The sequence below is a fragment of the Corvus brachyrhynchos genome, unplaced genomic scaffold (assembly GCF_000691975.1).
Source record: "Corvus brachyrhynchos isolate BGI_N302 unplaced genomic scaffold, ASM69197v1 scaffold116, whole genome shotgun sequence".
NCBI lineage: Eukaryota > Metazoa > Chordata > Aves > Passeriformes > Corvidae > Corvus > Corvus brachyrhynchos.
Genome location: NW_008240221.1, coordinates 10,123,904 through 10,148,525, shown reverse-complemented (window position 1 = coordinate 10,148,525; position 24,622 = coordinate 10,123,904). Strand labels below are relative to the sequence as shown.

General features: G+C 37.4%; 1 protein-coding gene across 6 annotated transcripts in view; it reads left to right on the top strand.

Annotated features, from left to right (window-relative positions):
* The first annotated feature begins 3,384 nt into the window (after nt 1-3,384).
* Nucleotides 3,385-24,622, top strand: part of PUM2 (pumilio RNA binding family member 2) — a 55,717-nt gene continuing 34,479 nt past the window's right edge. For 4 of the 6 annotated variants that reach the window (XM_008641798.2, XM_008641800.2, XM_017744950.1 and 1 more), the window contains exons 1-10: nt 3,385-3,518; nt 7,119-7,187; nt 13,130-13,235; nt 13,529-13,716; nt 14,352-14,524; nt 17,535-17,805; nt 18,103-18,196; nt 20,066-20,191; nt 21,362-21,501; nt 23,200-23,338. In XM_008641798.2, coding sequence (XP_008640020.2) covers nt 3,507-3,518; nt 7,119-7,187; nt 13,130-13,235; nt 13,529-13,716; nt 14,352-14,524; nt 17,535-17,805; nt 18,103-18,196; nt 20,066-20,191; nt 21,362-21,501; nt 23,200-23,338 — 1,318 coding nt within the window. In that variant the 5' untranslated portion in view covers nt 3,385-3,506. The remainder of the gene's footprint in view (nt 3,519-7,118; nt 7,188-13,129; nt 13,236-13,528; nt 13,717-14,351; nt 14,525-17,534; nt 17,806-18,102; nt 18,197-20,065; nt 20,192-21,361; nt 21,502-23,199; nt 23,339-24,622) is intronic. The other 2 variants (XM_008641799.2, XM_017744949.1) reach the window with 1 other exon arrangement.

Here is a 24,622-nt window from a genome sequence, read left to right as displayed (position 1 = left end):
AGAGAGCACTTGAAGATTTTAAAAAGTTTTTTAATTTGCTAAATAAAGCTTTTGAATGAGAGCAAATGATGAAGTAATGAAGGGTGACGTCTCAAAGCAGCAGCACATCAAATTAATGTCATGCTTCGGTATAGAAGTAGCTGTGCAGTTATTACTCACTGGCAGAGCCTTTCTGTCAGAACAGAATAATAGTGGTTAGAAATTTGGCTCGTAAATGCTTCTAAACTTCTGTTACACCACCTCTAGCACTTTCTACTGCTACCAGAAAGGTGATGCTGACTAACCAGCTTAACAAGAAGTGTAGATTTTAAAAATTTGGAAAAAAAGAGTTTAGTCATGTGCATATAAGTAATCAGCACCAATTAAATTAAGCATGTTTAGACAGAAACTGCAACTCAAATTTCATTTCGCAGCTTTGTTTTCAAACTTCTGGATATATTTAGTGCCTTCTTTTTTTGTTTCTGGTGTATTTATGAAGGAACATTGGAGTGAGAGTCGCAGAATAATGTGTGCAGCAGAGGAAGGTGTGAAGAGTCTCACCAAACTACATGGGATTTATACCTAAACTATTTCATATTGAAGATTAAACCTATACATTTTCTTGCATAAAAATAATTCTTCAGCTTTATTTCCGAGCAGTAAAGGACCAGTCAGCTCCCTTTTTTTAAAGAATTACTTTTTCTTGTAGCTCATTTAAATAATAAGCTAAGCAGTGTATGGGAAATATTATTTTAATCAATTGTTCTAATTAAATTTTTGTAAATAATTTCCTGTTTACAGAAGCTTTTACTGGACAAGTTTTTATGGGATTTTTTTCTTCCATTTTGTAAAATTATATACTTTTTACCGTGTTCCTAGATTTTTGTTTTGCAAATGTCTGTTACCTTCCCTCCTATGCTGTACATTTCTTAGAAACTGTTTTGAATGGATAATTTCTTACACAAAAAACTGAGAAACCTGCTAAGGTTATTTAGTATAAACTATATGCCCTATTTATGTAGGAATATATGACTTCAGCTTTTCAAATGGAGCAAACTGTGTAACTGTTATAAATAGTTATGAAATCAGGTTTTGATACAGACACATTATTAATTTATGTGAGCCTGGTAGCTCTGCCAGTATTTGGTTGCACAGATTAAAATCCTGAGCTTGAGGACGTTTGACAGTAGTTTAGGAAAACCTGTACAAACCATTCTGCCGGTCTTAGGGCAAAGATTGAACTCGTTGGGTGGGAAAGAGAATCATGAAAGCCTGTGCAATGAAGAGGTAAGTTTCTTACATGATAGAAGAGTTCATTTTTAGGGGGAGCAACTTCTTGGAGTCCACAGCTGGCTTTTTAGGCCAATGAACCATTGTGTAGTTCTGAAACAGGGGGCAAGATGTCCATCATTTTCTTGTGCTTTTCTTGGTGGATAGTGATGATATAATAATAATTTCTCTGTATCGTCTGTTGGCAGAAGACTGTGCTAGTAAATCAGTATTTTCCAGACTTGATGGTGACTTTTGAGATACTGTCCAGCATACTTTGACATAGATATAACATATACATATATAAGCATATTTATACATGCTGTTGATAAAAATCTAGGTAATTTATTTCTCCTCTGTGTAGGCTTCGAGATTCTTGATACTCCTATTGAAAACAAGCAAAGAATTTGGTCGGCTCTTTGGATCACCTTGCTGCTTTGTGAGTTGGCTTTTTCAGCAGGCTAGACTGTGCTCTTGCTGAGTATATTCCTTTGCCCCTTTAATGGGCTGCAGAAAACCCCACCTGAAAATTTGCTCTTTTCATTTCTGTCATTGTCAACGTTCTCAGTGCTGCTAGGATTGCTTCTCAAACTACAATACAAAGTTCACAAGGAAATAAAGCACAAGAACATTAAGATCCAGAGTGATTGCTGAGCCAAGCCAACTAAATTGAGAAATTTGGTTTTGTTAGACTATTTGGATGTACTAAGGGTCATAGAGTGCAGAAGTATAGTACAACTCAGTCTTGAGAATGAGTTAAGAAGCCAAAAATACTGCAATTGAAGAATTATTCACTTGCCTGCAAAAGTTGTAGTTGATTTTAGAACACTATTTTAACACAGTGAAAATTAAAATTGTTAAGTGCTTACTGGAGGAAGACGTTATACTTCTGGGCTTGTAACCATAGAAATAATGGTTAGAACTTAAAATTGGTTCCCTAAGTCTTTTGTCAGAAGTACCTAACAGTGCCAAACACCTCTTTTATTTGGACTGCTTAAGGAGCCTGGACATTTTGGAGTATTTAGTGAAGTTTTCAGTTGTGTTACTGTTCCATGTGGCCCTCAGAAAATGTTGCCTCTTATCAAAACATGGCACCTGTTGACTTTGAATTACTTGGGAGCAGCAACTTTCATTAGCCAGTTTGGTAGTAAGTGAACCCTTGGTTCCCTGATGCTTCAAAGAGGTATGAGAAGATATATCTGCTAAAAAGTCATGGTTTTGGACTTTGCTGAATCAAACAAATGTCTTGTTTTTCTTTAATGTTACAGAAAATAGTTGGTGTTTAGTGTACAAAACAGTTCAGTTGTGCTTCTAGTAGTTGCCTGTTCAGCTGCTCAACAGCTCTTGTTATCTGGATGCGTTGTGGGTTGGCCTCTAGGTAATTTTGGCAAAAATATTATGTAGTAGAAATCTCTATATACAGCCCTTTACTGCAGTAACAGGTTAGGAGATGTGCGCTTTAGGCTGGTTGTTTTCCTTTCTTGTCCTTTGTTATGAATCTCTTCCAGATTTCTGTCTAATATTTTTGTTAAAAATATTATTTTTGTTTAGTAATTTCAAGTTGGCCACCTATCTGAAAGGTTTTTGGTGGGTTGTCTTTTTGGGAGTTTTTTAAATGTCTAGTCAAGTGTCTGACATGACTTACAGTGTTTAACTTCATGGAGGACTGGCAGAATTGCTATGTATTGGGTTTTCAAAATAGTTTAAGTGGCTCATAGTATTAAGGCTCTTCCATAAGGATGTATCTTACGTAAGATAAATGCTACAGAAGAGCCATCCCTGTGGAAAGCAGCTGGAAGGGTATTTTGCATTGAAGTAATTCAGTAAAATTAAGAAAAAAGTAGAAGCGTTTGCCATGTAAACAGCAGCTTCTCTTTCTTTCCAGTCCCAGTGCTGTAATTACTGGGTGTTTTGTGTTGAATTTCTGGCCTAGGACACAGGTACAGCTGCTGTGTCTTCATGTCTTTGTCACAGTGATTAGGGTATTCACCTGAGAGGGGAGGGGTGGAATTTAGAATTTCTTGATGCAGAAAAAGTGGTTTTCCTACTTTCTGGTCAGCTGGTTTAACCACTTTTGATATAGAAAATAAAGTCATATCCTTTGATACTGTATTTTTTTGTTACTATTTTCCACAGGCCTTTTTTCCAAGAAGTGGCTGTTCTTCGCTTTTGCAAGAAAATGATTACAAGCCTATTTCTGGCAAGATTCAGGGTTGAGAGAGTAGTTGTCCCAAGATCTGGATGCCTGGATTCCAGAAATGGATGTTTCTGTAAGCAGTGTTTCTTGTGGTAATCCTAGATGACTTCCAGTCAAGAGTCTGATTTCTGAATTTTGCCTTGAGTTACCAAGGTCAGGGCTTCGTGTTACCAGTTGAGTTGCCATGTAGCCAGCACTGAGTGGATACTCCTATCCCACCCTGCTCCGCACCAGGTTCTCCTTCTTGCTCTCCCTAAGTCAAATGTCGTGGGCTTGTCCCTGTGGCATTTCAGCCAGTTCACCTGGGTGATCTGGTGAAATTCTCATGCATGCATGGAAAAGGAACAAAAAAACCCCTTCTGAATCAAATGTTACCTCTATGGTTACGAAGCTCATTCAAGTGGAGTGGTAAAAGCTCTTGGGTGAAGGGTGGCAGGACTGGAGAGTCTCAACAGAGTAAAGGAAGGGTTTTGCGTAGGCCTCGAGATTTTTAATAAATTATTTTTAAATTTCATGGAGAGAGAGAAAGTGTAAACTTTAGGAAGAAAGAGTCTACTAAAACATAATTTTGCTTTTAAATGGAAATTTTGTGTTAAAATCTCATTCCTAATGCTGCGATGAAAAATGGACTAAAACATGCTGGTATGTTGTATCTAGAGACTGTGGAAGGGGAAGAAGATGAGAATTTTCTGTTGGTGTGTTAAGGGGGAAAAAATCATGAATATGCTTAAGACATTCTGTCTATTTAACAGCATCATGTGAGGAACTGTTTTGCCTACAGACGGCTCTGGTGTGTAATATCTGTTTGTGCATTATTTGGGGCCCCTGTGGAATGATCTGATGTGTATTAGAAGTTTGAAACCATTGTCCAACCCCCTGCCATAGGCAGGGACACCCTCCGTTAGACCGGGTTGCTCAGAGCCCCATCCAGCCTGGCCTTGAGCAGTTCCAGGGATGAGGCAGTGATGTAATCAAACAAAACCAGAAAAAACCTTGTGAATGTTGAGCAGTGTGTTCCATAGGCCTCTTTTTGACTTATGAATTATTCTGGATGACAGGGTATGAATAAAAATAGCAAAAGGGGATTTTGTTTATGTTCTGAATTTGTGTTTAAAAAAGTGTTAAAATATTTATTTCTGGAACCTATGAATTAGGTTAATGCTGGTATTGAATTAGAGAAAATAAAACTTGTTGGTAATATGGATAATCCCAACCAAAGTTTCTCCTTTGGGGAAAGGGTGTGTCTTTATATTTAGGAGATCCAGCTGGGTATCATTCTGGATGTTTCCTTCTGTTGTTATAATGATAGGACTGGGTTAGTGTTGAAGAAAGGCATGAGATACTGGTACTGCCTGTGTTTTCTCCAATTTGTAAACGATCTGTGAAACACAAATTTATGATATGGGACAGGATCTTGTGGGCTCTTGTTTTTGATGGGCAAAAGGACTATTTTTTCTCTTGCTGCTGGTAGCAATAGATAACACTAACTTAAAGTTTATATTTTTTAAGAAAGAAGCCAGTGAGCAAAATTAATGTTCAGTGTGCTAAAATGTATTTACAGTTTTATAAAACTTCAGTTTCTTATAAGGTCTCTGAACTGCTTAGAAGAAGAAAGGAGTTAGCTGTGCTCTTACCCTGATTCTTGGATTGTCATTTCTTAGAGACATGGAAGGGTGTGTGGCCATGGTTTTGGACTTTGCTGAATTGTGAAAAATGAGCATTTAGTATTAGGGTCTTGCAACACCAAAAAACACAAACAAATAAAACCACCACCACCAAAAGTTAAAACAAAACAAAACCAACAAAAAAACAAACAACAAACCCAAACAACCCCCCAAAAACCATCACAACCAAAAAAAAGTATGTGTCTTTCAAGCTTGGTTGCTTGTTATCTAACAGTGATTTGGGTAGTGTTTATGGTAAATATAGTTTGGCCAGCTCTACCTGCAAATTTTGCTTAGAGATCATTAGATCAAAACCTACATATTGAGACAGAAGTACCTAAATTAATCTTGGTTTGTAACTGAAACTAAACTGCATGACCTCAGCATGAACAGTGGCCAAGGTAAGATAATTGACTCTCTCAGCCATCTGTAGAAGAAATTATGTTTTCAGAAACTGTAATATTCAAATTCAGAAGTCCTCAGGGTTTGAGTTTCTGATTTTTCTTTTTAAGTAATTGCTCTTCTACAGTTTTATTTTCTATGAGCATGCACAAATATTTGATTATCCCTTGGCGCTAATAAAAGTTTTGCATAAAACATGAATCTGTTTTTTGATTCATTGGAAGAAAAATGTCTTTAGTTTTTCTAAGGATGTGTTAAAATCTGCTTTCAGTTTTTGAAAGAATAAAATCAACCTCATTAACTTAAGTGTCAGCATTACTGGAATAAGGCCAGTGTGCTGATGCGCCTACCCCATAGTTCAGTCTGAAACTAAATTTGCCCTTCAGTATCTCACTGAAATTGTTGGGAAGTGGTTTCAGACTCCATCTTAACTAAAATATTGATCTTCTTGAGGGACTATTTCTTTGAGCTGTGAAATTTCTTTGTGAAAAGCACAGAGACACTCAACCTCAGAAGTTAATGGCTTAGAGTGATTGAGGCAATAACAATAGTTCAGGAGTAGAATTTTGAGAATGGAGCATCTGTTGGCCACTTCTGCAATGCTAAGAAAGAGTTGTTTGCGCCAGAATGTTGAAAGCACCAGATTGTTTCTTTGCCTAGTATTTGAGGATCTATTGAAAAGTGTTAGTAATGTGTTATCAGCTGTGTGGAGTAATTTCAGTTTGGTTTATTGGCTGGTGTAAACAGATGGATTTACTGGTGAAAGTAACTCGTCAAGAGAGACTGGTGTTGGGAGGGAAACTAATTTTACTTTGAACTTGAATAATGTTATCTGGTACATGTCGCTGCTGGGAGAGAAGGAAAGGGAAAGAAACAACTCTGAATTTCCTTTTTTTATTTATTTTTTTTTTCTAAGCTTATCCTGGCTTTGAAAAGTCTTTATGGAAACCATTTTTTCAGAAAAGAATCAGCCCAGTGCCTTGTCTGTGCAATGGAGAAAGGTGGTGGTTTGTTGCAGCAGCAACTCTTACTTTAGTAAAATACCTTTCATATTTACAGCAAACAGAAAAAAGAACAACCTGCAGAGAAAGAAAAATGCTATTTCCTGGAAGAAAACAGGAGGAGTTGTGATAATGCAGTCAGTTACTAGATGTAAAAAGCAACACTTTTACTAGTAGATTTTGTGACCTGCCTTGTGAGGTTTTCTTTGTTTGCTGCCAGGTGTACTGAGTAACACAGTGTGCAACAGCTCCTCCCCTGTCTAAAGGATTTTATATGCCCAAATATTTAATTTCACTTTTTTTTTCACATTCATTGCAAATGTAATGTTGGCCACCGTTTCTATAGTGAGCAATATCTGTACAGATATGTGGAGATTAAACTGGTAAAGTCTCTTGGAATTTCTTGTATGTTATTATATTAGCAGGGTACATTAAATTGGCTGCTAACTGTATCTGTTCATGAAGTCTAGACTCATGTTCAGACTAAATTGGGAAGCATATTTTGTGTGTGCTTTAAATACTCAGAAATCTTCTGGAGTATTGAAAACTCTTAATTTTGAAATGATATTTGACTAATGGATTTTTCTTTTGGTTTTCCCTCTACAGGTTCGATCTGTGGATGAGATGAATCATGAGTTTCAAGCTCTTGCCCTAGAATCTCGGGGAATGGGAGAGGTAATTATTGCGTGCTGAAAATCCAGTTGGTGGTTTGGAAATACTGGTACAGTTTAAGAAGTCTAGATAATACAGCATGAAGCAAAGAGCTTCTCTTAAGAACAAGTTGATTATTTCTCTGTAAGGTGAAGAGAAATGACGTACTCTAAAAGAACTTTGGGATGGTTGTTGACTGGTTCTGCTGTGTCTGTGCCATTCTTGTTAGAGGATGGGTAGTTTTAGGGAAGTGAAAGGGTAGTATTTTGTAAGAGTGTACTGTTCTATGAAAGGAGGCATGTTTTCAGTCTCACTGTATCTAAGCTAGTGGAACAATTTCTTTCTGCTCCAGAGAAGCCAAGGAGACTGGGATTTGAAAAAAAGGTTTGGCTCCAGAAAAAGTAAACTGGCATACCCAGCAGAAGTGTGTGATAATTTACTACTTTTTCACTGGTAATTACTCCTTAAAAGATTTTAACCAGACTGAAGAGTGCTGTTACGTAATTCTTAGCTGGAGGGAAGAAGGACTGTTTCTTTTGACTGATTTGATTTGTTTGGGTTTTTTTAAGTCAGTGTACTTTGGGGTTGGAGGAAGGAATTTAAGAACATGGAGGATTACTTGGCTCCTTCAAAAGCAGTTGCCTGAACTGTTTAGAAAGTAATTGACAAGTGTTAGGGTTATTTGCCCTGACAGGACATGGTAAAGAAATTTTCGTGTTGAACTAAGATTTCAAATACAGATCCTTTTGTCTTGCTGGATATTTACCTAATTCAGTTGATAATTGAACAAGTGACAACATTGCAGCCCAACTTTCTTAAAATGATGATAGAAGTCTTTGTGAAACCATAACTTAATGATGAAAAATAAGTGCTGTGTTCTAGTTGCTGGATGTTTCTGAGCTGACACATGGCCATTCCTACTTGATTTTTTTTATTTTAATGAAGCATTTAAGCAATCACTTGGCTTTTCAGCAATTTTTGCATCATCCAGTGCTGACTTTGAACCATCTCCCATTTGAAAAATCAATGGTAGATGAAGCCCTGTTCTTTAGACACCTGACTAGCCACACTGCTCCCCTCCCAGTTCTTAAAACTGCTTTTGAGAAGTAAAAGTGTTAGTGAAGTATCTTTGATAGTACCAGCAGTGTGGTAAAGTGGATGGGTAAAATTCGTGGTGGTGGTTGGTCTTTTGACACCCACAAAGTACCCTAAAAAGATTGAAAGCAGCGAAAGTGCAGGATGGCACAAATGCCTGGGAATTAAATTACAGTATATATGACTGTTCATGCAAATCTTCGTTTTAGGTTATCTCAGATGGAGGGATGTATTTCTGCATGATTAGGATTCTCTTGGTTTGTTTTCATGACATTCAGTGGATCTGTTAAGATGTTTAAAAAAACCACACATAAAGAGTCAGAGTTTTGATACAGTACTACAGCATCAGAAACTGATACTATATTGTGATCCTGCACTTAGCAGGTTGTTCTGTCTTCCATTTCAATGGTGTCTTCCAGGTATCTTAAGGTAATACAGGCTCACGTAGCTAGGTTGACTTACTCAGTAATTTTCTTAAGGTATTGCACAACGATAAAGTAGTTCTGGGATAGATTCCGTGGCTGTTTTAATCTTGTTTTTTGATTATAACCTTGTAAAATATTAAAGGAAATGTCCTTATAAAGTAAACTAGAATTGGTAGTTGTAGGCTTTTACATGCTATCTTCCATATGCTTTGAAACGTATGAAAGGTCATGTCAACTGAACTGTTTCTAGCTATTGGAAAGTTATGTTCCTCCTCATTTTCTCTGTTTGCCAAGATTTTTCTCTGAACTGAAATTAATTTCTTTTTTTATAATTCTAATCCTCACTGATACTTTTTTGCACAACTGGGTATCAATACTTGGCATTAGGAGGCTGTGAAGTCTGTTTTGCAGACATCTTTTCTGAATGTCTCTTAAAATTTTAGCTTGGTTAAAATGTTAGATTGGTTATACACAGATGATGCTTCTGGCTTCAGCTCTCAAAATCTATGGTGACCTGTAAGATCATGTTAGTATTCTGAAGAAATAAGAACACATGGTGCTGTTTCTCTCTAGGCATCTGTTTGCTCTATCAGGGCAAGCAGAGTGGGCTTCAGGACCTTTAGTGTGACCCACTACAGGCACACACAAAACTCACTGCCAAACAGAACAGAAAAATAAATCATCTTTTGATAATGTCTGTTGGTTTAACTTACAGGGTGGAAGCACACACAGTTCATTTTAGGACCAAAGTATTCATTTCTATTGTCAAAACTTCATTCAGAGAAATTCAGCTGAGGTGTTCATTCAGCTCTGTAGGAATAGCTTCTGATCTTAAAAATAAATTTTAAAAAATATTGAAAATCCTTAATGCAAGAGACAGTAATGGAGACTGTGCAGTTTCATATCAGAGAGCTGGTTAAGAGGCAGCTTTAGCATAACTGGTTATTATTACTTGTGTGTGGTAAAGGGCATTGTTCAGCTGGGAGACACCTAACAGGGATCAGTGCTGATACTGAAAAAGACATATTTACTGTACTTTTGGGAGAGTTTAGAAAGAAATAGAAACAACCTTCTCCATTATTTTTACTTAGAATTTTATATATCTTCATAAAATCTGTGTTTTATTGCACTAAATGCATAAAATGTTGAGGGAAACACATGCTATCAAAGAGTAAAGCACAATGATTTTAACTGCCTGTATTCATTTGTGATAACTTCTAGATTAAGTCTTTTTCAGTAGAACTAATCAAGACATTTTCCTCTTGTCGAAGAGGAATACACTTGTTTTTTTTTTGAAAAGTACTTCTTTTGTTTTAATTCCACAATTAAAATAATTGACAACTGCTAAGGCTGCTTATTTGACAATCCAATAGCTAAAGCATCCATTTAAAAAGAGCGCAGTGTATGTCATATCCATCTGTCAATAAATCTAAATCAGTGGCTCTCAGGGAGTTGCAGTATTGTTAACTTTGTAAGATTGCATTTATTTAAATATTTGAGGGACTTCTTTGTTGTGTAGAAATTTTAATGAAAATCAATTCTGTAAATCTGTTTAATCTTTAGTAGTTTAAATTTAGCCTCTCAGTATGGATGATGTATTATGTTTTGTGGTAAAGATACTTTATATTCTTTGTGTACCAAAGTACATGAAGACTGAAAGCAGTTGAATTTGTCTGTTTGGAATTTGGGAGTAAGTAGTTAAAAAAAGAAGGCAAACCTCAAAAAGAAAAAAAAAAAACCCAACCCTAAAAAAATCTTCTCAACAGCAGCAAAATCCCCCCTGAAACAACCTGTACTTTTGCAGTGAAGATTATTGCTTCTTTCTGTGTTTTCCCTCTGATCCAAATCCTATGAATGAGTGCTGATATCAAAACCAGTATTTCAGTATGTTCTGATCTAAATTTGTTTATTGTTCTTACACTGATTGTCTGAACATACCTGTCTGATAGTAGAAATTACTAATTCAAGGGTAAGCATACTTCAGGTAATTCTTATTTTATGGCATCCAAGATAATACTAGATCTGTTTTATTCTGACAAGGTTGTGTTAGGTGGTGATACCTTCTCTTATGTGTTTCAAAGCTCTCAGCTGGACACATACTTGAAATTGGCTTAGACTGCATTTAAAATAAAATGTGATTCCCAAAACCAAGGTTGCGTAGGTAACATTAAATGCTTGCTTTCTGTTCTACTACTCTCCTACAAAATGAAAATTAAGTAGTATTGCAAACCTGTTACAAATATAAAGCTAAAAACAATGTGTAGATCACACAGGCAGATCTGGATTTTGTAATCATCTGCTTTTAGTTGAAAAGCAGTCATAAGATTCCATTAATCTATTTCTCTTTCATCTGATGGCTAATTTCATCCCTTAAATTTGGGGTAAACTTAGTATCTTGCTGCTCACAAAGTATGTTTGGTTGACATCTGATGGTGATTCTACAATGCATTTGAGAGTGGGCATCTCTGTCAGGGCAGATCACGACAGTATAGCACCTCTAGTAAGTGTAACACTCTCTTGTAGTTTTGTTGAGCTTTAGCAGTTTATCATCGTCCTACCCGAATCCTTCTGTGTCAATGAATTTCTGTAAGGAGTCCAGGGATTTGAGGTTAACTAGTCAAACGCCTTCATTTCTGGTAAGAGCTCTGGACAGCACAGAAAAACATCAATCCTTAAGTTAGTCCAGAGGAGTGCTTGTCACCTCTGTTGCAGTGTTAATACTGGGGCCTGCAAGTGGCAATCTTATCCACCTCTTCTTGAAGCTGTTTTCACAAGTGCTTTCAGTGTTACACTAAGAAATATCTATATTATATCCTAACTCTGTTAATTTCATCAAGACTCATACTAAGCAGCTGTGAAGTTCAGAAGGGTTTTTTTTAGTCACTTAAGTTGCAGGAGAAGCAAATTTCCAGAACGTACTTGTGTGTTGCAAACAGCTTCATCAGATTACATTTGGTTTTTTTCTAATTTCACAAAATTTAAAATTCTAAGTACAGCATTACATTGTACAGAATCTGGTGAATGTGATGGATTGTGCAGCTTTCTTGTTCCCTGTAATTTTTGCAAGTTGCTTTCATTTTTGTCTCTGTTGATGTACCTTGTAAAGTACCTAATATGTAGTCTGAGAATACAGTTTTTTAATTACATGTAGAGAAAATATGACATGTAGAGTTTGGCAGTTGTACTGTTACTGATGGGAAAAGGTAGAGGAATAAAGTAGTAAAATCAAAGCGAAAAGGATGCTAATATTTGAGATATTCTTGTTTGTGTGGTGCTTCTGTCATGTCACGCTAAGTCCTTCTGTCCTTGAAGACAGTACAAGAAATGATCCTGATCTAACATGACACTTTCTGTTTTACAAGTAGGAATGAAAAAACCCATACATCTAAATGACAGTGCTGGTATGTGGAACTTCACATATGAATGTCACAGATTCTTAACAGCCCTGTGGTCTAAAGGAGCTGACTTGGTACCATGTGTATTAGTCACTTTCTAAAATTTGGAACATGATGCATTTCCAAGTGAAGAGAACGTCACAATGAACTGCTGCTCTTTCTGGTTATCACAGTATTAGTTAACAGCCAAGCTTCTGAGTCTTTAGAAAGAAGTCACTGTTAGTTAAAGCTTCTGAGAGGATTGTCTTGATTTAACACAGGGATTAATTTGATTTGCTTTTTTTCACAACTGCTTCTATATTCTCTATTTCTTCCTTGTAACTTCAGAATCTCAATCCTGTTGGGGTCATTTTAGGAATTCCTTTTTTATAGCATTAGCTTCAGTAATGGGAAGTAGATTTCAAGTGTTAGGATTTCCTCAGCAATATGTATTGCTTTAGTGAAAGCTGACTTTTATATCAGTCCTCAGCACAGGAAAGACGTGGACTTGTTAGAGTGGGTCCAGAGGAGGCCACAAAGGTCAGAGGGCTGGAACACCTCTGCTGCTGCTATGGAGGCAGGCTGAGAGAGCTGGGGTGGTTCAGCTTGGAGAAGAGAAGGCTCCCAGGAAAGCTCATTGCAGCCTTACAATACTTGAAGGGAACTTACAAAAAAGGAGGCAGAGCAAATTTTTAAAAGGGCAGATAGTGGTAGAATGAGGGGGAGTGGTTTTAAATTAAAAGAGGAGAGATTTTTGATTAGATGTAAGGAAGAAATTCTTTACTGTATGGGGTGGTGGGGCACTGGAACAGGTTGTACAGAAAAGCTGTGGCTGTCCCATCTGTGGAAGTGTTCAAGACCAGGTTGGATGGGGCCCTGAGGAACCTGCTCAAAAAGTGGCAATCCTGCCCATGGCAGGAGACTTGGAATTAGATGATAAGATCCCTTTCAACCCAAATCATTCTATGATTCCATGATCTAAGGCTAATTACTTGATCATCCTCTTAATAGTATTGCTGGTTTTTCCCATTTACAAGCATATTTAAATAAAACCATCTTCTCTTCTTAACAGCTTTTACCTGCCAAAAAGTTTTGGGAACCTGATGATTCAGCAAAAGATGGACAAAAAGGGATATTCCTTGGTGATGAGTGGAGAGAGACTGCATGGGGAACTCCTCGTAAGTGACTGTTTTATATGTAGTGAAAAATCAGTCGTAATTACTCAATGTTATTTCAAAGCAAATTATTATCCAAAATGTAACTGTGTATTAAATTTTATTTTCCTTTTAGTTGTGAAAATGTATCCTGCATGCTGATTGTGTTTCAATAACACTTTTTGAGACTGTGATTTGGAATTTTTTATTTAATTTAATTTTTTGTCTTCATATTGCTGTTGTAATGAAATGCAAAAACATTACAAGTTGTATTTAATAAAATACAATAGTTTTATTTACTTATTTGTTTTTAACAGACCATTCTATGTCCCAACCTATTATGGTTCAGAGAAAGCCTGGACAGGGTTTTCATGGAAACAGTGAAGTAAATGCTGTATTGTCTCCGCGATCAGAAAGTGGTGGCCTTGGAGTGAGCATGGTAGAATATGTGTTAAGTTCCTCTCCAGCTGATAAATTGGATTCCCGGTTTAGGAAAGGAGCTTTTGTAAGTAATGCAGTGTGTTAAGCTTGTCTAGTTACCTCCTGTGGTCGTGGTAACATGGTTATATTTTCTATTCTCTTTGTCTGTTTTTCTTTTTTAACACTTTTTTTTTAGAAGGAAGTGTCTAGTTTCTATCTGTCTTCCTTGGTTCAAGGGGGTGGAAGAGGGAAGTGGTTTGGGAATCATAACTATATATAGGTGTCTTAAACTGCTTTCCTAAAAACTTTATTTAAAGGTAGGAAAAAGACTGCAAATGGCTTAATTTAAAATGTGTGATGAGATTTATTCTAGATCTTCCTGTTCTATGTTTTCATGCGGGTTTGTTTTGTAAGTGGATGTTTTAACTGTATAAAATAAACTTCTGTCTAACTCAAAGTGTTACTGCTTTAACAGCACCGCTATAGTTAAGGTTGAGTTAGCTCTTCCATTATAAATCTTGGCATTCCTTTTCACATTTTGGCAGTTATTAATTGCATGTGGTTGAAACTTGATGACCAAGTTACCCACCAAATGCAATTTCATTGACAACAAACCGTTTGTATTGTTTATGTGCACTGTAGTGTAGAATTAGGTCACCTTGTGGTGCTCCTATTGTGTTCTGTTCAATATTCAGAATCAAACAGATTCTTTTTCCTCAGGGCACTAGAGATGCTGAAACAGATGGACCTGAGAAAGGAGATCAGAAAGGCAAGGCTTCTCCATTTGAGGAGGACAAAAACAGAGATCTTAAACAAGGAGATGATGAGGATGTTACTAAAATAAATGGCAGAGGTTTGCCAAATGGAATGGATGCCGATTGCAAAGATTTTAAGTAAGCTTTTAACTGTTTCTCAAGAAGACGAGCATGTCTCTTAAGGGCATTATTACAATTCTGGTTTGTGTGTCAGCTTTAAACATTACCCAGCAGCAGACTGATTCTTCCCCCCTCAAGTCCTCCCTTTCCCACCGTGCCACATGTTTCTTAGGATGTCATTATTGTGTGTGTCACTTCTCATGAGACAAATTCATCTGAACATACTAATTATTAAAAGTAAACGGGTGCCTTCTGAATGTTGTGAATTAAAGAGGGATGAAAACTTTAACCCTTTTTATGTCACACTAAATTTCTTTCTCTCTCCGCTTCTTTTTAATACTCTAACTTTTGCATCTGAGTGTTCTTGTAGAGAGTAAGTCCTACAGAATTTTAACTTTTCCTTCGGATTTTGCTAGTGGATGCCACAGCCTAACACAACTAATCATTTCCCCATAAGTCTTTATAGAAACCATATCTTTGACTAAGGTGGAACAATGTATTTTCCTGTTCATATAGTTAAATGTCACCTATGGAATGGTGTTGTGGTTTGGTTGTGTGTCGTAGGGATAAAAAGACTGGACCAAGCTCAAGCTTTTGAACAGTGAACTCTAACATGACAGCACAGCCAATCTGGTTTTTTTTTTTTTTTTTAATACTAAACTGCATTTTAAATTGGGTATTTTTTAAGGGCTAATCTTTCTTTTTTGAATAACTGTGATGCATTTGTAAATGTCATATAGAAGAATTAAAAACATAGAGAACTAGAGTGCTGCTCATAAATTTGTATTAATGTGATAAACATGACCAGATAGTTGTGGTTTCCTTAGTTCATTACTGAACAAGTATATTAAAATGCATGTTTGAATCCCATACGCAAGTGTTTCCTACCCTTTAAAAAATGTATTTACCTGAGGGTAAGGAGGGATTCTTCAAGTCTGTTTTTCAAGAGGTATCATTGAAAATAATGTAATACCAAGCATACCAGAGAGCTCACATTGGCTCCTTTCAGATGATTGCTGCAATACACACAATAAACTGAGTTCCCTTCAATGTTACACATCAAAAGTACAGAATAACTTGTGTCCTGCTTTTCTTCACCAGTATCTATTTCAATTTTGAAATAGGTGTTTGTAAAGTACCTTCTGTATTATTTAAAGAGAGAAGTTACTAAAAAATACACAAATGCAAAAAAGCATCCAAAGCCAGTAAACCTCTCAAAAAAAAAAATAAGGCCTTCTAAATGAAATGGGCCATATAAAGTGGTGGTATAGATCCCTCCAAACAGAGGTTTATAATTGAAGTATTGACACAACTTTAACTATAGCAACAGAACAGCACCAATATAAGGAGCAACCTGTATTAGTTAATCATAAGTATTAACAAACAAACTTCATCCTGTCCTCCTCCTTGTATTTTTATTGTACTTGTAGCGTTTTTAAACTAAAGTATGTACTGAAATAACTGCCTTTTTTCCTTTTGTTCTTCACTTTGTTGATGCTGTATTTAACTTGGGAAAAATAGGAAGTATTAACTGGCTTTAAACTCAAGTTTTGGAGCAAGACATGTTTGCTTGCTAGGATGCTTAGATGGTAAGCCAGTATGTTACAGACAATTGTCATGAGGTTGCTTGTTACATTAAAAAAACCTCTAGTCAAAAAACTCCTACTTTCTTTGAAATATTTTGTCCAGAGTAATAAATCATACAGTGTTGCTGCAATAAACTCCCTAAAAGGCTGATTTCTAGGTGTACAGACCTAAGTGTTGGTATCAGCCATTACGTAAGTACTAGTAGATTTCTTTGCATTAGTCGTGTGCTTCAGTGAGGAACAGATACTTTGGCTTTGGAGCCCCGAAGAGGAAGGAGAACAGGTAGTACTGAGTCTGTGTCTCTGACGTAGAATTACAGTAAACTGGTCTGGCACTGTACTGCTGGAATAAACATAAGGTTCTTCCTTTGGTATTGGAGCCCAGTTTTCACAAGTAAAGCAAACTTAATTAGAAGTTTTACATTTCCTGATAAACAATATATAATCATAAAGTTCTGCCAACACAATAATGTTAGAGGATTGTAGATTTTCTCACACAACTCTTTCCTAGTAATTAACTTACATTTTTGCCAGTAAAACTCAATAGCCTAAACAGTATGGCCTCCCACAGAAGGTGGGGTACCACACCAAATTAAGGTAACCTAAATCTAACCAAATACAGTGTTGGGAATCTCTTTAGGATGTGACACTGTTGATATCTGACTTCATGTGTTTGCCTGTAGGTGTTTATAGGTGCACAAAAAGTCCCCTGTATTCAGTGGGAATATGGTTAATACTGCCAGTCAGATGAGAGAGCAATTCAGCTTTTATATGTAATAATGTCTCTATGATATTGTATATTCTATTCAGGATTATATTAGAAACGCTTTTTTCCCCACCAATCATCACTGTAGTATAGTCTATTAAATGAGTTGTGTAGGAAATTAAATGTTTTACTCACGTGCTAAACGAGGCGGTTATTAGTTCATTTTACTCAAGGTAAAAATATATTGTTTGCTTTTCAGATGTGAAAAATGGTTACTATATTGTATGTTTGTCCTTTCCAGTTGAAATTTTGCTGTGTCTTTCTGTTCTTTGGCATGAAATGTCCTTAGCCATTTCTTTTTTTTTTTTTATTTCTCTTCAGTACGTTTCACATCACTCCCAAAATACAATAGACATCCCAGAATTCACAGGTGACCACAATTCACTCCGTTTGACTCAAAACAGCCTCACAGATGAGTTTGTTTTTCTCACAAGTGATTTGAAGAGCTGCATAGTCAGTCTTAAACGTTAAAAAAAAAAAAAAAACTTTAGAGTTAAATGCATCCTTTTCCTTGAGCCATCAATGCATGCTGGTTGAAAATGTTAAAATGAGTCTGTCACTTCCCTTTGTAAAGTCGCTTGAGTTCAGAGCTGCTTTTAAAGTAGAAATGCTGTACTCTGTCCATGGACAGCTTTATTTAAGACTGAAGAGTGTATGTTGAATTTGTTTTCAACAGTCGTACCCCTGGAAGTCGACAAGCCTCTCCAACAGAAGTAGCTGAACGCCTGGGCCCCAATCCCAGCACCACAGAAGGGTTAGGTCCACTTCCCAATCCTACAGCCCACAAGCCTTTGGTAGAAGAATTTTCAAATCCAGAAAATCAGAATCTAGATGCCATGGAACAAGTTGGTCTTGATTCTCTACAGTTTGACTATCCTGGCAATCAGGTACAAATGGACTCTTCAGGAGCTACTGTAGGACTTTTTGACTACAATTCTCAGCAGCAGGTTAGTAATGGACTGTGGCAAACTGATCCTTTAAGTTGTTGATTATCCTTTTGATAATCAGTCATTTCAACATACAGTGCATTGAATATTATTTTGTCTGTGACTTAGTCAAGGGCAAATAACTGTATAATTAATCTAGAAGAATATTGTTGCATAATTTTCTAGTTTAGTAACTTGCTATTACAGAAGCTTGGTTTGAATTTCTTTTTTTTTTTTTTGGTAAACAAATCCAAGTATATTATAGCCCTGACTTTTGAAAACTGAAATGCCTTTGTTTTTGGGTTTTTTTTCCAACAGCTTTTCCAGAGGACTAATGCTCTGACTGTTCAGCAGTTGACAGCAGCCCAGCAGCAGCAATATGCGCTGGCTGCAGCTCAGCAGCCGCACATAGGTGAGGTTTCTGTACAGTACAGCAAGTGTCCCTGGCAAAAGGGGGTGTGTTGCTTTGATAGAATCCTATCCATTTACCCACAGTCTTCTCACTCAAATAGGTACTGATCACTTGGCCCGTTGTAGTGGTTCTCATGAAAACTGCTCAGAAAGGCTGCCTATGACTGTACTGTCCTTAGAGGAGGTTTTCTGTTGTAAATTTTCCCCTTTGAGCAGTTTTATTTCTTTTATACAAAGAAACAAAGCTTATATTTGCTTCTGTAGCATAGTAGTTGAATTTTGATGGGAGTAAAAGTTAAAAATGTTTACTGCTATAAGCAGTAATAGAAACACTAGCTTTATATACTAAAGACCAATATGCAATTCTAAGATTCTATTGCAGTTTAGTATTTTTAGTAATCCAGTTAAAAACCACTGTAGAGTAGAATTTTGAAATCATATTGTTGTGTTGATTAAGTTTTAATTTTTCCTTGTTAATGGCACCATTTAAGCAGCTCTTTCTTCTTGCAGGTACCTTTGTGATAGAGCTAATTCTTTAGCAGGCATTTTTTCAGTCCGTTTAGTTCAATGAGTTAGTTAAATGAATAAAGTTCCTCGTGTGCTGCAACTCAACAAGGAGGCTTTATTTCGTGACAACAAGTTTATCTTCCGCTGTGGGGAAGCTATCAGTGTTTAGGGGAGGGAGGTTGGAACACACATGGAAGCAATTCCTTGTTTAAGGAAGGGAGATAGTCAGGGTTTAAAGATTTCCACCCTCTCCAGTTCCACTGGGCTATTGACATGTGTGCACTAATCTCTTTCCTCTGTGAGAAAAAAAGGGTTCTCAGGATCAGAAGGGCAGGCAGAAGTCGGAAGCATCTCCAGTGGCTTGTGTCCGTGCTCTCCTGCTAATAAGTTTTCCCACCAGCTTGTTTAGGTAGGTCATCAGGGCCACTCAGACAGGGATCAGCAACCCGTAGCTGGGACTGAAAAGTGGGAGCTCATCACTGTTACGTAGCTGATGAGTACAGGCTGAGAGCTGTTTGTGTGAGTCCACAGGTCCTGTCTTTGACTTCTAAACTGCAGAGAAGCCCCTACTTCGTGTGAAGTGCTGACTGAGTAGTCAGCTGAATTTTTCCTCTTTAAAATGCAGACTCTTCTGATGTGCATATTAGTAGAAATTTATCAAGAAATATTTGGAAGGAGGGATATAGTTTGATGTGCATTGCTTGCTGCAGCAGTTGCTGACTCAGTGTTGGATAAAGTAAGTGAACCTGACTGATGGGGGAAACTCTGGATAGTGATGCTTTGTTTGCCTGAGTTTCTGCAGTTGGCTCTTTCCATTACAATTCCTCTATCAAATTAGGATTCTTGGAAGTAAAATTAGTATCTCATAAGTGGCTTTTTAAAAGCTAGGTATCAGACTTAAACTAGCTGGTTGAATTTTTTCTTAATTGTCAGTGAAGAGAGGCTTTTGTCTCTAGCAGGTGGTTCATTTCATCTGGCTGATTCACTTCAGACACTGGATGACTTGTCTGCTGCAGATGTTGTTGCAAGATTAGTGTAACTTTCAGATAGTTAGGAGTTGGGCAAGTTAAATTCCACTTTGAATAATCCCTTCTGTATAAGGGTGGATAGACACATACGAGATAAATCTCCTTGGAGTCTGTAGATCCAACAAAACAAAGCTGTTAGGCCTTGGGATTACTAAGAAAGAACTGGTGAGAAGACATAGAAGTGTTTGTTTCTGTAATTATGCACCTACTGTTAAAAGCTTCCAAAGTACAAGCAGTTCTGATTTTAACAGATAGGCTGTGTGATTTGGGTGGTGTGAATATGATGGTGCTTGCTAAGAATGTTGGCTGTAATGAAACTCTGTTTGTTACTGCAGCAGGCGTATTCTCCGCAGGCTTGGCCCCAGCTGCTTTTGTGCCAAACCCATATATTATCAGCGCTGCTCCTCCAGGGACTGACCCGTACACCGCAGCTGGATTAGCTGCAGCAGCTACCCTAGCAGGTAACTGGACACTAGAAAGTGTCTGTCTTGATAATTCAACTGAATGAAAAGAGAAAAAAAGTTAAATCTGTCCTGTTTATTCTCTGCAAATGTAGTTCTAGTAAGGAGAGACTGGCGGGAAAATGAATATTGCCATTTTGAAAGTTTTTACTAAAATAGAAAGAATTTCAGTTTGTTATATATGGATTCTGAGTTTCTGTTGCTACTGGACTTTCATATACAAAAATTAGAGCTTTTTTTCTGTTCTAAAAGTGTTTATCCTTGAAAAGGTGCACCTGACATTGATAGTATGTATTATTTTCGAAAGATGAGACAGCTAACCTTTCCTTGTATGTTTTTTATTCAGTGCATTAATTTTCTAATTCCAGGTTTTCTCATTCCCAGTGGGCATGAGAATAAAGATGGTCTCCAGCATGCTAAAAGGCCCAGCCAACAGAGAAACTCCAAGCCCAGTAAAAACTCTTTAAAAAGCTCTTAGATATCACTGAAAAAACATGACTGAGTATTCAAGTCCCAGCTAGTGCTCAGACTTGAGCATAACATTTTAAAAAAACCCTTTTGTTTCCACCTCTTGGTTTCACGGGGAAGGCAGTAGAAAAAACTAAAAGACATGCACCTAATGTGTTAGAGGTGCAATGCCATGATACAGAGAGATTATTCTTCTACAGGTTCTTCATCAATAGACTGGAAGAGCTAAGTGCACCCACTTTGAAGGGCGTCATGTATGTGCAGGGAGGCAAAGGCAATAGTTGTGTTTATTAAGCGAGGGCATCATACAGAAAGGAGGAATCACAGATGATCGAAGTCTCAGTACATCACTATCAGGAGGATAAATTTTGTTCATTCTGTGATGTTCTGAAATTATCTTTTCTTCCAGCCATGAAAACTGATTTTGAGTGTTCTTTGGTACACAGACTCTGAATGCTTGATGGTTTTTCTTTGTCATCTGAGTCTCACAAGGGTACTCATTTTTTCATAGAGGAGATATGACTTGGTGTGAATTTTTAAAATTAACCTGTTTGTATTCATGTTTCATTTTAGCTAGTATGGGAATTCTTTCTTTTTAACTGATTTCTCTTCTGACACTGAGAAGATGGATCAATGAGGGATGCTGCAAACAGTATTTTAAGCAGCTGCACTAGATGGAATAATCATGCTTTCTGGTTTTAGGTCCTGCTGTGGTTCCTCCTCAGTATTATGGTGTTCCGTGGGGAGTGTATCCAGCCAATTTATTCCAGCAGCAAGCTGCAGCAGCAAATACCACAGCAAATCAGCAAGCAGCTTCCCAGGCACAGCAGGGACAGCAACCGGTACGTACAGCATGAAAAGCAGAGGTGCCTTACCTTAACATTTCAGTGTGTAAGGGTCAGCTGCTAGAAAATTTTACGTCATTCAGATGTTGCATTTTATCATATAATAAATGAATATTAAAAACTCTCAATTTTCTTAGTGATTGACACTGTCTTACACCATGTTAAAGTTATTTTACAGTCTCGTTTCTTAAAGCAGTAGGCATTAAAAATGGTTCCTTTCATTCAGGTTGCTGTGCTGTTGTGTGTGTGTGTAGGTAATGCTTCCTGTGTACTAAATTATTGTAAAGTTTAATCTAGAAAACTGACATATGGGAATGAAAAGATAATTGGTAATTTTAGGAGGATACTGTTTCTTTTAAGCTTGGGAAGAAATTGATTGTGTTTTTATAAATTAGCTGGAAAATTGAATGTTACACATTTTTATCTCTTCAAAAATTAGGGAAAAAAGTAAGGAAATAAAGCTATTATCAGTAGTTTTGTTGCTTCATAGGGAGGAAGGATTGCCCAGTTTATTTTTCTGTGACATTAATTGTATTGCCGCATCACCATGTGCGATATGGTATTTTTGCTTTGGTAAAGCAAGAGTGAGCAATTGTTACAAGAACTTGTTGAAATTTCCATTTCTTTAAGTAATTTTAAAAAAATGATAATTTTCTATTGTTACTCTGGATGCATTTTTAAACTATTTTATGATCTTTCAGTATAAGTAAATGGCAATTTTGACAAAGGAAAACACCAAATTTTACAATAACTTTACACTTGAATTAATGTAAATATTTCAAATCTTTTACCAGCAATATGGTTAGTTTCAATGCCATTCTTAGAAATGTAATACAAAAAGTCTGAGTTACCATGTAAGTCCAGAGGTTTCATCACTGTTTTTATATTCAGGTGGATATTTCTTCCTACTGATTGTTTTTATCAGTGACCTGCATTGGTAACTGAATGTATATCGTCTCTGCAGTGTCTTTTTGTTTTCTCTATAAAATTAATATCCGATTTATGCAGATTACATACGCAATTCTATGTGGGAGTATATTGTGAATTGTATTTCTTCCTTATTTTGGACCTGATAAAGTTGATTTTAACCAAGAGAAATAGAGTAGTTGCAAGAATTTAGATTGCTTTTCAATCAGATTCGCAGAGATTCGTTCTCAGAACATAGTAAAATATGCCTCTGTTGCATGGTGATGGAGTGTTATGTGAATGTTTAAAACTTAGTGGGTGCATTATTTACAGCACTGTTGGCAGTGGAGTGTTAGTTATTTAGGCAAGTTACTACAAGTGCTGAAACACTCAGATTTACATAATTCAACTGCCTGGAAGTAATGTAAGCAAATGTGTTTATCAAGGAAGGTCAGGTGTTCAGTTAATAAATAATGCAGGTTGTAAAATGTATCACTCTTACAGATTTTCTTCCTTCCTTTATACTCATTACCATTGATGGAACAAAGGAGTCCTGCTGTCCAGAGCAGGGCAGGTACTTTATGGTCACGTTTGTCAGCAAAGTAGTATATAGCTTTTATTCTTTGTATGTGTATATCCTTGAAACCAACAAGGTGTAGTATTCCCGAAATGAAAATCGGGGCTATGAGGCATCAAATACTCAAAGCAACTGTTCTAGACCTTTGTTAGCACATAATAGATTGGCTTCCTTACCTTTTAAGGAAGGGGTGTTGTGTCGGCCTTTTGCAGGTCCTGCGAGCTGGAGCAACTCAGCGCCCGCTCACTCCCAACCAGGGGCAGCAAGGGCAGCAGGCAGAGTCACTTGCAGCAGCTGCAGCAGCAAATCCAGCTTTGGCTTTTGGTCAGGGTCTTGCTACAGGCATGCCAGGTATGTATGTTATGAGTGGATTACAAGACTCACTGAAGGTAACAATATTGTATTTGTACTTGAGCCATCTTTTTCCGAGGCTGGTCATATACGAAGGCCCAGTAGTGCCTGGGATTTGCTTGCCCTTCATGGACCGGGACTGCGTGCAAGCGATAGGGAACCTGTTGGAGGAGAGGGTCACAGTACATTTGTTCGATGGACAGGTTGATTCTGGCAATAGACTCCCTTCAGATCTTGCATGTCTTGTTCAATCTCATTTCTCCATCACTGCAGACACATCTGAACCAGGTTCAGCTCTTCGTCGGAGACCACGTGAGGAGCTGGACGTTCAGACAGTTCTGCTGGTGAAACAGGAGGCTGGACCTCCATACTGGAGTTTTGCTGCTGCGAAGAATTTGCCACAAAGAATGCTTCATCTTCAATCGTAGTATCGGTCCTTTCTTGTATGCCGTTTGGCTGCGAAAGCACGTCCAAAACATGAGGCTTGGCTTGGGAGTGCAGGAGTGTTGTTTGAGAGCTCTGAGCAGAGGAAACAGCCACAGCTGGCTTTGTAGCAATGAACTCGAGCATGTACTGCAGCATGTCAGGCACTGGAAAGCAGGCTGGGCCAGAGCCATATTCCATGTACCTTTCCAGTTCCTGTTGCAGAGTCACCATTTTCTCCTTCAATCTCTTAATTTCCTCTCTTTTCGTCTGAATAAGATCTTTATTGCAGTAGCGGTACCTGTCCATATATATAGTCTGGGGAAACTCTAGCTTGGTGTGAATTTTCTCTGGCTGTCCTAGTGACTGATTGAACTTAAATCGGGAGAGTTCAAAGATCAAAACTGGTGGGAGTTTTGTAAACCAGTGCTTGTGTCCGTATTTCACTGACTGAGAGATTCTGTTGCTTCATCCATCTCTCCCTCCACCATGGCTCCTTCTAAGCACTCATTCAAGTTCTGGTAACCATTTACCTGAAGGGGATACTGAGCAAAGGTCTGTCTTGGTTTGAAAGACAGGTGTCTGCTAAGGAAGGCAGAAGCCTCCTTTGGAATGGAAAATGTAACCCCCTTTCCTCCAAATTATAATTTTGGAATTAAGGGGACTTTCAGGCAAAGATATGAGAAATAGGAATAACAGTTTTTTACATATATATATGTGTGTATATATATAAAACAAGTCAAACAAACAACAATAACTATGGCAGTAACAGCAAACAGAACCACAAACCCAGTGCCAGCCTTCTCGGCTGTCAGGCCCTTTCCCCTCGGGTGCAGTTCCGATCGCAGCCGGCAGGGGCGC